Source organism: Microcaecilia unicolor, chromosome 12, assembly GCF_901765095.1.
Source record: "Microcaecilia unicolor chromosome 12, aMicUni1.1, whole genome shotgun sequence".
Classification (NCBI taxonomy): domain Eukaryota; kingdom Metazoa; phylum Chordata; class Amphibia; order Gymnophiona; family Siphonopidae; genus Microcaecilia; species Microcaecilia unicolor.
The window spans coordinates 21,921,404-21,936,240 of NC_044042.1; the positions used below are offsets into that span (position 1 = coordinate 21,921,404).

Sequence of the window (14,837 nt, forward strand, 5' to 3'; positions counted from 1 at the left end):
TTCCATGTTTTATTTTGTTTGATTTCTATTGATAACCTGATTAAACATGAAGCTGATAATTGAGTTTTCTTCAGGATTTTCCTGTCCACTTGTCTTGAAGAATAAAGTAATCACCATCAAAGAATGCTCATCCATGGCAGAAGCTGTTGAGATTTCTGTTCATATCTCATTTGTTCTAATAGGCTCTTGTTTTATAAATATGTTAACTTTCAATAAAAAGATTTAAACACAGAGAAGTGTACCTCAAATTCAGAACACAGAAACAGTTATGAGAAAAAATCTCTCGCCCTCACCTGATGAATATCAAGATCATCAACTCTGACCACCACGCAGCTGGACCGCAGTCTGTTCCATGCCGGACGCCGTGGTTGCATAAAGTGAAGGGGATCAGTGTGCCCACCAAGTTGGCCCTTTTCAGGAGTGAAAAGTGTTTCTTAAGAGAGAATATGAAGCACGATATAAGTTTTCCAGGTCAGTCATATAGAAGAACACAGCTACCTTCATAGATAAAGAAAATGGAAAGCAGAGCATGCAAAAGACCAAAGCTGAAAAATGTTAAGTTGCCAAACAGAGACTCAGCCTGCAAGCTCTACCGGGTGGCTGAAAATTGGCCTCTATCATGATCCATAAATTGTGCAGTAGGTCTTTTAATTTACATGCATCTGAATGAGCAGAGACCTGGTGGTTAGAGCTGTGGGCTGAGAACAATGGAAAAAGAAAAATTAGGTCTTACCTTGGGATAGTTGTGTCTATCAATCATCAGGTGGATATAGAGAACTGAAAACTGAGCCAAGACATCTCTCTTAGCATCCAGTCCAGCTCCTCAGTATTTATGTAGATAAGCAGTAAGGAAAAACTCAGAATAAGCACAACCACCTTCAACCATTCGCTAGCCTAACACTAACCGGACAAACAAACAGGTGTAGACCTCTCAAGTCTGGACAACTTCTAGAGAATGAGAGATATGCAGGAAGCACCATGCAAGACGAGTTATTTGACCCATAACTTCGCACGGACTACACATCTCAGAAACCTCGGGTGGACCTCTGGAATCGTGGGAAGGACTAACGGAAAGAAAATTATCATCAGGTAACATCTAATTTCTCCTTTCATTACATAGCTTCCCACTATTCCAGAACCTGTGAGATATTCAAAAGCAATCCCTAGAGTGGGTGAGATCCTGGCACCGCCACCCCAAGGACCAAAGCCCCCAAACTAGCTTTCAAGCGTGCCACAACGTCCATCCTGTAGTGCTTGGTAAAGGTATTCAGCATTGACAATGTCGCCACCTTGCAAATATCTGGAGACATTAAAGTAGTCTCCACCCAGGATGTCATGCTATACACCTCGTAGAATGAGCTCACAATGCCTGAGGGACCGGCTTCCACCGCAAGCAAATAAGCTGACACGATAGTCTCCTTCAGCCATCTAGCAACTGTGGCTTGAAAGCCATGAGGCCAAGCTTCTGTTTACCAAAGAGTAGTCAGTCCAATTTGCGAAACTCATTTATAACTTCCAGATAACTAATGAGCACTCTATGCACATCGAGAAGCTTCAAGGAAGAATACTGAGCCTCTTCGTCTTCTCTGCAAAAGGACAGAAGCTCCACAAATTGGTTGAGATAAAATGCCAATACCACTTTCAGAAAAAAAGAAAGTAACCGTGTGCAGGGAAACTCCCACTTCTGAAAAGTTTCAAGTTTATTAAAGACTTCCTATCCTGCCTATCAGGCATATATCTAGGCGGCTTACAATTTAATAGGGAGAAAATGAAAACATGTCCTTAATAAACTGATAAAAGACATGCTGAAACAAAAGTAATAAGGGAAGAACTACATTATCTTATAGGAAAGAAAGAAGGGGGGGGGGAATAGGAAGATAGGACTGTTAGTGATCCACGCAATTCCGGCTAGTACCCATAAGCCCCGCAAAAAAAGTAGGTCTTTAACTCAGTTTAAATTGAGAAAGTGGGAAGGATCTTCAACTCTTCTAGCAAACAATTCCAAAGCTGAGGAGTTTGCACTGAAAAAATGGACTGGCATGCAGTGATAGAAGGAATATCATACAATGATAGTACAACTAAATGATCCCATTGAGAGGATCGCAAAAGAAGAGATGGGTTGTTAAGGAATAAGAAGTGTGGAGAGAAAAGAAAGCATCTCAGTGGCATGAATTTTGTAACTAGAAAAAGCAACTTTTACTTGACCCGGTAAGAAACAGGCAGCCAATGAGCATCTTTCAAAAGTGGTGTAACATGGTCATACTCTCTGTGTCCTGTAATCAGTTTAAAAGCAGTATTTTAAATAAATTGTAATCTCCTAAATTCACACTGGGTAAGACCCAAATAAAGGGAATAGCAATAATCAAGCTGCGACACAACAAAGAATGAAAAGTGAAGAAAGGGCTCCTGACAAGAGAATCTGAAACTCTCCACCAAGAACGCTGTCTTTAGCATAAGATCTTTCAAGAGGCATCTGAAAGCCCTAAGGACTAAATTAAGGTTCCAGTCTGGGAAACAGCATACAAATGAGAGGCCACAAATAGCAGGAGAATCAAATCAGTCCACTATCAGCTGAAAATCCTGGCTAGATAATTCCCATTCTCCCCAGGTCCAAGAGTGCCTGCTCGAGAAAGTCCCGCCTCCACATTCAAGGGGTTAGCAATGTGAGCTGCTGAGAAGCAGAGAAGATTTTTTTCCTCTACCCAACCTCATGTGGGAAGCCACCTCCACCGCACTGAACTGCTGCAGGTCCCGTCTTGCTGGCTGATATAAGCCACCACTGTCACACTGTCGGAGAAAACTATGACTGGGGCCCCCGCCAGAAAGGGAGCAAAGTCACAATAAGCCACTCTGCACTGTTCTGAGCTCCAAGCGATTTATTGACCGCTGAGACTCCTGTCCAGGTCCCCTGTGTCAGATGGAACCTGTAATGTGCTCCCCAACCCAACTTGCTGGCGTGCGTTGTCACCACCTCCCATGGAGTCCAAGTCTGAAACAATTTTGAGTAGTCGGAGTTGGAGTTGGTGGTTAAATTTATCATTTTATACTTACATATCTTTTTCCTGTTAAAGCCTCATATCAATTCACTTTTTCCAGAGCCATTAACCAACAGGAATTCACCAACCCGATGTAACACACTCTGATTGATTGATTGATTGTTGGTATTTAAGACCATCACCTACTTCAGTTAGTCATTAGCTACTTCAGTTTTTTTAATACATAAATTCATAATGTCAAAGAAGCTTTCCATGAAGTCAGCTGTATTTGACCATTTCACCATAATTCAAGATGGAAAATATTTTCTGTGTCAGTGTATGACACAGAACCCAGATGCTGTGAGGCCAAGATCAGCACATATTCTGGCAGTGATAAAAATGCTTCTAAAAGAGCTTCCTTCCAATCTCAAAAAGAAATTTACAACACTTTCATGCCAAAGTATTCCACGTTTTAACGTGGAGATGTATTTTCAGAGCGTTTAGACTTACAAAGTTACATTATATAGTAACCTATACAACTTTGTAAGTCTAAGTGCTTTCAAAATAAGCCCCATAGTAACATAGTAGATGATGGCAGATAAAGACCTGTACGTTTCATCCAGTCTGCCCAAGATACAGTCACAGAATAAGGTATGATGTGATAATACACATGTATACTTGACCGTGCAGACAGAAAGATGACGGCAAAAGCAAGGAACCAATGCCCAATACTTCCAGCCAGTCAAGGGACCAGAACACTTCACAGACATCACATACACTGTGTTGTACACACTCTGCAGCTGGAAGTAAGAGATAGTCTGCAAGAAGGACATTCTGCTGCTCTGACTGACAAGGTGAGGAATGTAATTACTGCTGCCAGAACATCTAAAGTTGTTTCCGTTTTGAAGAGATGTGCTTGAAAAGTGGCAAGTATTGCACATGCCGGGGCAATATCTACTTAACATCAACTGAGGATGAATTTGATTTTGAAGGATATCTGGATCAGGAGTGTGTAAAGTATCCCTGCACAGAAAAGGATTCCACTGAACCCACACAGAACAAACTGAGTACATTTCAACAAACGTTTCTCACTTTTCCTAGAAGTCTCACTCATTTCTTCATAATTTCTTTCCTCCATGTGTGTTTGTTTGTTCTTACTCTGTCTCCCTGCAGCTTCTCTCACCCTTTCTCACCTTTATACCTTTTCTCTCTACCATGAATCTCCACCCCCCCCCCCCCCCCCCCCCCCCCAACACACACAGGGGCTCATTTTCAAAGCACTTAGCCTTCCAAAGTTCCACAGAAACCTATGGAACTTTGGAAGGCTAAGTGCTTTGAAAATATGCCTCACAGTCTCTCAGTCCCTCTTTACCCAATCTCACCTACGTTCTCGCCATATCTTTCAGCATCTCTTCCCTCTGCAGCTTGTGCTCCCCTTCTGCCTGCTCCCTTCCCCCATTTACAACCCATGCTCCCTTTTCAAGTTTCTCACGGACTATTTCTATTCCTCTCGCGCAGCTCCACTCCCAGCCCCTGTCCCCATAACCCTCCCCTCTCTCCCCTTACAGACCCTTTCTACCTCTTTTAGCCCTTCACAGCAGCATCTTTTTCACCTGCTTGTCGATGGACACAACTATCCCACAAGTTTTGGAATAGTGGGAAACTACGTACGGGGAAACAGGATTTGAAACCTATTTGTAAATCCTCTGAGCAAGGAACCTACCCTGAGAGCATGGGTTTGCATTTTCTGCTCCTCAGTTAGCAAATGCAATTTCTCAAATTATATTTCATTTCACCTCTTTCTTATATACCATAATTTCAGGTAAACAAAACTACCCAATGCCAAATTTTATACCATAAAATAGCAATATAAAAATCATAACGATACCACCATCCATAACCAGTGATACGACTTTCACAGAGATCTACCCCAAGACCTTCATTCAATTCATCTGAGGGTTATAATGGGCCATTTACCGTTCAGTACCACTCCTGAACCATCCTTCCTTCCCTTCTCCAAGGCCTGACGGAATCACCTCCATGATGCATCTGCATCCTGTTAGCCCCGATGAACAGACTTTGAACGCAGGTTACCTTAGCCAACAACACTAAAAGATGGCACTTTTCTTTATTCTTAATAGAGAGTGCACATGGGAATAAACTGTTGCTGGAAGAATGGCAGGGAAAGGTCCTTTAATGGAAGCAAAACCACCATGATTAAGGTTAGGGGGGGTACAGGGTTGGGAGAAACCACAAAGATAACTAGAGGGCTAGAAACATCATAGCCGTTGTGTAGCTACATGGCTGCACACCTGGAAAATATTATCGAAGGTCTGGAGTAGCAACAAGTACTGAAAGAGAATAACATAGTAGATGACGGCAGAAAAAGATCTGCACGGTCCACCCAGTCTGCCCAACAAGACAACTCATATTTGCTGCTTTCCGTGTATACCCTACCTTGATTTGTACCTGTGCTCTTCAGGGCACAGACCGCATAAGTCTGCCCCGCACTATCCCCGCCTCCCAACCACCAGCCCCACCTCCCAATCACCGGCTCTGGCACAGGCACAGACCGTATAAGTCTGCCCAGCACTATCCTCACCTCCCCACCACCAGCCCTGCCTCCCAACCACCGGCTCTGGCACAGACCGTACAAGTCTGTCCAGCACTATCCCCGCCTCCCAACCACCAGTCCCGCTTCCCACCACCGGCTCTGGTACAGACCGTATAAGTCTGCCCAGCCCTATCCCCGCCTCCCAACCACCAGCCCCGCCTCCCGATCTTGACTAAGCTCCTGAGGATCCATTCCTTCGGCACAGGATTCCTTTATGCTTATCCCACGCATGTTTGAATTCCGTTACCGTTTTTATTTCCATACCATTTCTAGCATACCAACTGTTCCATCCTATCTCTTCCAAAGTTAAACTTGATGTATAAAGGAAAGAAAAAGGTTAAGAAAGGTGAAAAAAAATAGCAAGAAACATCCTGGTTGAGTGACTGAATATAATCTTACTTCCCTAACAGCCTGTCTTCAATACCTGGCCTCTTTTTCAGTGTGGATTCCCTCGCTGGGGTCTTTGAGGCAGATCCCATTGCTTCCAACAAATTCTCTATTTTGTTCTGAAATTCATTCATCAACTCAGTGGCCCAATGTGCCCGGGTCTCCATGGCCTGGCAGTGTCGCACCCAGTGCTTACAGTTGTCTCCTGTAACACACAGAAGGAAACAGTCACTTATTATCCTGCAAACCATCCAGTCTATCTGCTGGCCTTGCTAAACTTCTCGCTCCTGATAGTTTCTCTGTTAGTAAATCCAAGGAGCCTCCACGGAAAGTCAAAGCAAAACAGCAAAAGTAGAGGCTGACAAATGCGCAAACCAATAGGGAGATAATCTCAAAAACCAGTTTATTCAGAATATTCACATCAATATCAAGGACCCGACACGGTCCGTGTTTCGGCGCCAAAGCACCTGCCTCAGGGTTCACAATCAACTTTCTCTGAGAAGAAGCTGATAGGCTTGAATTCCTTTATGTATGCAAGTTAATCCACAGAGAGAACAAAAGAACAGCCAACCGATCAGCAAACACCATGTTCTCTCTGTGGATTAACTTGCACACATTAAGGAATTCAAGCCTATCAGCTTCTTCTCAGAGAAAGTTGATTGTGACCCCTGAGGCAGGCGCTTTGGCGCCGAAACACGGACCGTGTCGGGTCCTTGATATTGATATGAATATTCTGAATAAACTGGTTTTTGAGATTATCTCCCTATTGGTTTGCGCATTTGTCAGCCTCTACTTTTGCTGTTTTGCAGTTTCTCAGTACCATAACAGAGCATTTAACAGTGCCAGTATCTTAGCAGCAAAAACACATCTGCAATGCTCATCCAGCAATGCAAACAAGATGTATATACTAGGGGTGATATTATAAAGCATACTTTACCTGTAGAAAATGGCAGTTATGAAACTGCAAAAATACGCACTCATGTAAGTACGAATGCAGATGACAGCCTGTGTACCATCACACAATCTGCATATTGACATTTGGGGGTGGAGCTGAGGCACAGCTGTAATGCATGCACACACTTACATCTTCTTCAGAGCAGGTATAAATTTGTGCATAAGAATCTGGGAAGCTACTTGGGGGTCATTGTAAGATCCTATTTTATAAAAGGCACATGCCTTTAAAAAAAAAGAGACACCTTTTTTTGACATGTCAGTTATCCTGCTAGGATATTTCTCTTAACGTGTTCTGCGACTGTACCAAGACCACCACTCACTGTAGAAACAGGCATACTTCCTTTGGGTAGGGAGATGGGTGTAGGCTCTCTTACGCATGAATAGTTAGTTACGCCATAATGTTTGTTTTTAATGGGAAAATCAAAGTATTTCATTCTACTACTCTGACACATACATTATTTTCTGGCACTGAGCTTATTAGCTGCTTTAGATGTACCAAGTTGATTCTGCTTAAATGTCTGGCCAGTACAGTATTTCTTGCTTTGTGCTCATTAAATATCTTGATAACGGCACTTGGGACCGCTCTCGCAGAAGTGCTGTGCCACCTCTGTTCGGGTTTCACCTGCTCTAGACCTTTCCCTCCTTCCATCGCTAATCTCCAAACCCCCTTTCACCTCCAATGTTTCTCATTCTTATCCAAATAACTAAGAGCGATCCCCATACCTGCCCAGTGAAAAGGATAATAATCAAATGCTATCTTCCTAAAAGTTAACTGCATGGCTCCTCCAGTCACCCCATGTCGTGCAGCACCTAAAAGAGAAAGAACAAAAATAACAGCAGCTGGTTTGCCACTTGAAACAAAAACACATCAGCAGAAGAAGGAATATACCTACAGCAGCATACCACAGGTCTTTGATACACACAAAGGAGCTACAGGATGAGGAACTTGTAAGGAATATGAGGAGGCGAGGGAGAGAGGGAGAATGAAAGCGCAAGGGGGAAGGAGGAGGCTGGAGAGAGAAAGAGAGGGGGTTCTTTTTCCCCTGAAGAATGGAGGAAAGGGAAAAACTACAACTCCCAACGGCCCCTGAGTAGGACATACCATAGAAACAGGGCCTTCCATTCCCAACAGCCCCAGAGGTTGCTAGGAGAAGGACAAGAGGGGGGAATTGGGAAAACCTGTCACAGAGAACTAGGCTAAGGGAAGAGGTTCTGAGCCTACCCAATCAGGGAGATGAGGAGCACCTGAGCGGTGGGTGTGGTGAAGAACCCATGGACTGGCAAGGGGAAGAAAAGCGACACTATATCACTTCTTTACCGGGAGATCCTCTGAGAACTCGGTTGGGGGAAAGGGTACGAGAAGTTTTTCACTCTTTTGGCGAGGGCGAGCTCACAATATCCCTGCTTCATAAAACAATATCAGGATGGCGGCCCCCCAGGGACTACAGGCAGCTGAGGAGTGCTTGGGAAAAGGAATTGGGAGTTGTAGTGTCATCATGGGACATCACTAAATCAATTGCACGAATACCCCTGTTAGTATCAGATGCTCGTTTGAGAGAATGTGCCTATCGGTGTATTCATAGGGGATATGTAACTACGGCTCAACTAGCACATATGGGAGGAACTCGCAGCCCCGACTGTCTTAAATGTGGAAGATATCCTGGCACAATGCTGCATATGTTTTGGAGTTGCCCAATATTGAAAAGGTTCTGGACACAAGTTCGAGGTTTTTGGGAGGTGCGGTTGGGGCTGCGAATCCTGGGGACAGCTGAACAATTGATTTTAGACATTCCGGGGTCCTTTAGAGGGCGGAATCGCTTTGAAACATTAATGCTTCGTAAGATGAGCTTACTGGCCAGGAAATGTATCTTACAGTACTGGACAGTCAAGGATCCTCCGGCATACTGGCACTGGAGAAACCAGTTACATCAGCTAGTGTCTTGGGAGGCGGGAGAATCTAGGTTCTTGCAGAAAAAGAGGGTCACATTTTTGGCTGTTTGGGGCCCTTATTTGCAAAGTCTAAGTCATAGAGGCCGTAGTTTACTTTTAAATACAGGGTGAACTCCACGGGCTGTTACTCAATGGTTTTTGCAGGTCTGGGGTAAAAAGGGGGGTTAAGGGAGTGTATAATGGGAGAGGGCGGGGGGAGGATAGGTACATTTGATGGGGGAATAAATGTTGGCATTAAATTCATAAATGCTGTATGTTAGTTAGCAATTGCTGTATATTTAGATTGAGGTTGGATGGACGTTATATGCAGAACCTGTATGACAATGTTTGTGTTACTGCAATGCCAATAAAAACGTTTAAACATAAAACTGAAATTTCAAAACTGGGTGGCAGTTCGTCTGGTTCCATTTGCATTCCATCCTGTGAATGCTCAGAAGCTTTTTCTAGAAAGCTCTTTAGACCCAAAAAAGTGCTCACACTGAGACTGCTTTTATTCAGAGAAAAGAACTGATCCAAAATATCTTTCACAGATTCATATTTTCCATCTTCTATTAATGGTTAGGAAGTCCTCCTCCCCAAGTCGTGGTTACAAATCTCCACCACCTTATCCCATATACCTGACTCCCGGGTCTGGCTGTCATCACATATGTGCAAATCCAGCCGTGAGATGAGCAGGTGGTAGGATGGCTCCTTCATGTCATACTTCTCAAAGTACTGGCCAATGGTACTGGTGCTCTGGCTGCCTGAGAACGCCTGGGACCAGGACTGCTGGGCACTGGATGCAGATGGGGTAATCTACAAAAAGACAGACCAGGAGAGAATTTCTGCAGATCTATCAGCACAGAAAATAAGTTTGAGAATTATTTGCACACCCTTTAGATCATCAATTTAAGGTTCTGCTTATCCTCAAAACAGAAACTTAACCTTAACAATCTCCCCTTTTACCCCTTTCTTTTTTTTTTTTTTACAATTTTTCATTTTTATTGATCGATTAATCAACATACACACATAGATATGGCAACAAAATCCTTAGAAACACACCTACAATATTATAGAACTCATCCCACACCATCCCTGTCCCTTCCCCAGCCCCCATCTCATCACTGAAAAATCTCACAAAACTACTGATACAGCTAATCTGGGCACCTCCTTAACCAAGTCTTCTGCCACTTTTCTCAACATAGCAGTGTTTGCCATCAAAACTGGGTCTTCTGTTGGGATGGGAAACTCCTCAGAACATCAACTGCCGACTGCCTCCTCCAAATGTGGGCCTACCTTAGCAGATGCATCAGCTCTGCTGACCATGAGAATCACTCTGACACGGCCTTCCACAGGTTCCTCCTGTGGTCAGCACCATCTGGTAGTGTCCCAACACCGAGTAATTCCAGCCACGCTCATTCTGTTCTGGCAGCCTGACAACTTGCTACAGGCCTGAAGGTTGAAAGCTTTCCATCCTCCTCTGCTCCCTCCTGCACTCAAGAGTGAACTGCCCTGGCTGCTGCAGCTCACAAACTTAAGGCAGGAAGATTTAGTTCAGTGCTCTATTTTTATTATTATTAATATTTTAAAACCAGCCAGCTGCCCCTGGTGTGACAGGAGTAGGAGATGGGGACTGAGGCAAAACACACCCAGAGCCCATGAATGAAGATCGTATCTTGAGGTTGGGACCAGGACAGCTGGGTTTAAACACCCCAAGGATCTTCTACAGCAGCCCAGTCAATCCTGACTTCTAACACTACAGCCCCCCCTCCTTTTTCTGGCTCTTAGAGGGCCCTCTAGACCTGGCCTAAAAGACCAAGCATCCAGGTTACATAGGATGCTACTCACCATCTGCTGGAGACTGAGAATTACTGTCTACTGGTTGAACAGGATACTTACGAAGTCATCCAGTCACTCATTCTCCATCTGATGGCAGGAGAGCATAAAACCCATGCATTGGACTGGCCTGGAGGGATGCTAAGGAAATTCAATTTTCAAACGTATGTGTGGCTATTCTGCTCTTCTACTTGACTGCTTACATACATAGCATGTGCAAAGAATATAGGCAACTTTCACACACATATTTTGTGGCTGTTAATTTTTAAATGTATTTCCTTTTAAAAACTGGCAAAGCACACAAAGTATATGTTGAAAACAGGCTATTCAAAATTGCTCATCCCAACCCCTATGTATAATGAAAACAAACCACAGAGTGTTGTGTTGTCAACAAAATTTAGATACCAACGTGGCTTGTTAAATAGGGGAATTAAATGTAATTGATGAAATCATTATCTACAGCCAGAAATACTATCACCTGCCATTTACCTGCACAGGTTCAGGTGCCATGCTCTTCCTTTGCTGTGCTGATTTCTCCATGACTTCACTTAGGGACTTGGCATATTTCATCATGGCTTTGAGCTGCAAATCAGTCAGGACCCACAGCAGGTCATCAAGGAGAAACATCAGCTTTGTTGCCACCACGTCGCAGTCCTTCATCTAAAATAACAAACAAAAACAAACCCCTCCAAAATAATGCAACTTGCCATGAGAAATGTTTCATTCCATTTCAGCATAATTTGCTGTTACTTGATTATTTTTCTTGTTATCAGTGAATGTTTGCCACTTAGAAGTGGAATGATAAGCAAACTAACAATATTAAATGAAGATGTGAATAGCTGAAAATCAAAAGACTGGAAAAACTATAGCATCACAAGATGTATATAGAGGCTTGAGAGTGGAGAATAAAAAAAGCCGGGGAGGAAGATAAAATCAAGGAGTGAAGCGAGCCTGGAGAGACTTTGTGGATACAGGGAAAAGGTAAGGACCATGATCCTCCATTATATCACTCGATCAGCAGCTAGTGAGCAATTCATTCAAACCCACAGGCAGTGGAAGATCTCTCAAACAAATTCACCAAGACCTACAGGCAGTAAGATATCCCTCAGTATGGATTCCCCCATACAGCTAGTGGAAAATACCTCAAGTACTGTTTTCCTCGAGGCTATAGCTCAGTGATGGCGAACCTTTTAGAGACCGAGTGCCCAAACAGCAACCCAAAACCGAATTATTTATCGTAAAGTGCCGGTACTCATTATGGGCGGGGTCACCACATATGACTCCACCCCTACGATAGCCACACCCCTTACACCAGCCATGGCGCATATAAACAGACATCATTGAAAATATTATGCTAGTGTAGGAGAAAAAAATAACATGATTTTCTTCCATTATAAATCATTTCTGTAAACTGTTACAGCTCCAGTATGCCCAGTGCAAAATAAGACAGCAGATGTAAATTCTCCAGTTCGACATATTCCAAACACTAAAATGAAAATAAAATGATTTTTCCTATCTTTGTTGTCTGGTGATTTTGTTTTTCTATCCATATCAGTTCTAGTCGCTGATTCTGCTGCTCTCTATCTGTTCTCTTAACTCCGTTTCCAGGGCTTCCTTTCCATTGATTTCTTTACTTTCCTCCTTTCTTCTTCATTTCTTGCCCTCCATCCATGTCCAGCAACCATCCTCTCCCCTCCAGCCACAAATGTCCAGCAGCCCTCCTCACCCACCTGTCCTACCTCCCAGCACCAGGCAGCACCCAGCACCAGGCCTCCCTCCCACCCAGCACCCATCATCAGGCTTCCCTCCTACCCAGCACGCAGCAGGCCTCCCTTCCACCCAGCACCCACCATCAGTTCTCCCTCCCACCCAGCACGCAGCAGCAGGCCTCCCTCCCACCCAGCACCCACCATCAGGTCTCCCTCCCATCCAGCAGCACACAGACAGCACCAGGCCGGCCTCCCGCCCTCCCTCCAACCCAACGAGCATTAGGCCGCCCGCCCGCCCGTCCTCCCTCCCAGCACCAGGAACCCCCCTCCTCCTAAAATTTAAAAAGCGTACCTCCTCAGTTGGGGTTAAGGCGGCGTGCGTCGGCAGCGAAGCGCCTGTGTTTCGCTCGACACACCTTCGGCCTTCCCTGTCTCTCAAGCTCTGGTCCCGCCCATAGGCAGGACCAGAGCTTGAGAGACAGGGAAGGCCGAAGGCGCGTCGAGCGAAGCACAGGCGCTTCGCTGCCGCTGCCGACGCACGCCGCCTTAACCCCGACTGAGGAGGTACGCTTTTTAAATTTTAGGAGGAGGGGGGTTCCTGGTGCTGGGAGGGAGGGAAGGAAGGAGGGAGGACGGGCGGGCGGGCTGTTGCTCGTTGGGTTGGAGGGAGGGCGGGAGGAAGGCCGAACTGGGAGGGAGAGTGGGCGGACCAGCGATGGCGACGGCGCGCGTGCCAAGGGAGAGGGCTTTGCGTGCCCTCTCTGGCATGCGTGCCATAGGTTCGCCATCACTGCTATAGCTATTGGAATATCACTTGGGAGATTAGCCCTTTTCACTAATGTGTGGAGGTTAATTTGTGCAACCAACTCCATGATTCAACACCACAATGCAGCAAAACTGCCTGTAAAACCACTCCTTCAGTTAGAAAGGAAAATCACAGTTCAGAAGTTCTGGTTGGCATCAATGGTACCAGGCTGCAAAGAAAGCTATTGCTCCTATTGACAGATCCAGAAAGGTAGGAGACACTTACCCTCCTTTTTAAAGTGATCTGGATCCTGCCCTGATTGGTGATTAGTCTCAGAGGAGTGCTTATTGCATCCTGATCTCCGCTGTCTGTGGCATCAGCCTCAATACGAAGGGTCTGCCAAGTCAACTCCTTGAATGTCAAAACCTTCCAAGGGGAAAAAAAAACAAAGAAGGGACTTCAGTGAAAGGGAATTCATTAGGCACTACACCACTTCAAAAACGATGCCACAGTGGCTGGTGGAGACTGCACACCCTGGGCACTGAATTGAGGACCACAGAACTGTGGAGTTCAGCAGTTTTTCAGATTTACTAGAAGGTTTTTGTGAATTTTCAAGGCACTGAAGTAATAAAATGGATATTTTTAGACAGAGTATAAGTGGCTTTCTTTGTGTTTATACATCGTGGCCAAGCAGCTTGCCATAGCCACTTTTGTCTGTGTACATAAATAGTAATGCAGGTACATACCTCACCTCTCTGACGGTCTGTTATACGGGTGAACCTCAGGTCACTCTGCTGCCAGTTGGGGTTCACACTGTATCCCTGAAGCTGCCACAACTCAAAGGAGGCATGGAAGGCCCTGGCATGGACCTTTATTGTGATAGAATTCACAACTATAAACATTCCCTCCACCACCTTCTCTGCAAAGCCGTACTCACTGTAAATACAGAGGAACCAGGATTAAAATGAGGGGGAAAACCTATAGTGTACCTGAATGTAACTCACTTTGAGTTACTACTAAATATTGAAAACCTAAGAATGCTACAATATTTTTAGCCAACAAAAAAAAAAATAGTGGAAGCAAGACTGTATTCTAAATTCTGCCCAAAATGGAGTGTAATTTATCATAAACCAATACTGAATATAATGAGAAGAATATCAGAGGTACTGAATAAGGACTTATTATGGGTTATTAGGTCTCTTATGAGCCATTCCATTTCAGGCCTCAACCCTAAGTCACCATTTCTTTACTTGTCTATTCCTCTCAAGCTAATTTTATACATCACAATCTTTTAATAAAACTGTCCTTGTAAAAATACTTTAAGTGATAAAAAAAAACAGCACTTAGCTTAATACATGTGAACAGCCGTCCAAACATGCAGTATCTCGAATTGAAGCTCACAGTTAGCAGGCACTCCGCCATAACGGTTGTCCAAACAACATTTCTGCATGTCATGTGTATTTTTGAGTCAAGTCTATGTGAGATTGGTGTTAAGCAACGGTATTTTGAATGCTTTAAGATTCCAGAAGCAGGCAGGAGTGTCCTGCCAAAATGCTGTTTGGACAACCGTTATGGCCGAGTGCCTGCAATAACTATTAACTGTGAGAATCAAGTCAAGATACCGCATGTTTGGAGACTCAAAAAAAGCGCAATGTTTGTTATTAAAACCAGGTGTGCTCCAGCTGGGA

The 14,837-nt window shown here is 44.4% G+C and overlaps 1 protein-coding gene across 1 annotated transcript in view; it reads right to left on the minus strand.

The window, feature by feature from the left end:
* The window catches only part of UHRF1BP1 (UHRF1 binding protein 1), a 100,672-nt gene that overhangs the window by 39,912 nt on the left and 45,923 nt on the right, over nucleotides 1-14,837 (minus strand). The window contains exons 5-11 of the mRNA XM_030220453.1: nucleotides 13,896-14,085; nucleotides 13,435-13,575; nucleotides 11,185-11,355; nucleotides 9,498-9,675; nucleotides 7,654-7,740; nucleotides 6,014-6,181; nucleotides 294-433 (exon numbers count right to left, since the gene is read on the minus strand). Of these exons, the coding sequence (XP_030076313.1) occupies nucleotides 294-433; nucleotides 6,014-6,181; nucleotides 7,654-7,740; nucleotides 9,498-9,675; nucleotides 11,185-11,355; nucleotides 13,435-13,575; nucleotides 13,896-14,085 (1,075 nt within the window). The remainder of the gene's footprint in view (nucleotides 1-293; nucleotides 434-6,013; nucleotides 6,182-7,653; nucleotides 7,741-9,497; nucleotides 9,676-11,184; nucleotides 11,356-13,434; nucleotides 13,576-13,895; nucleotides 14,086-14,837) is intronic.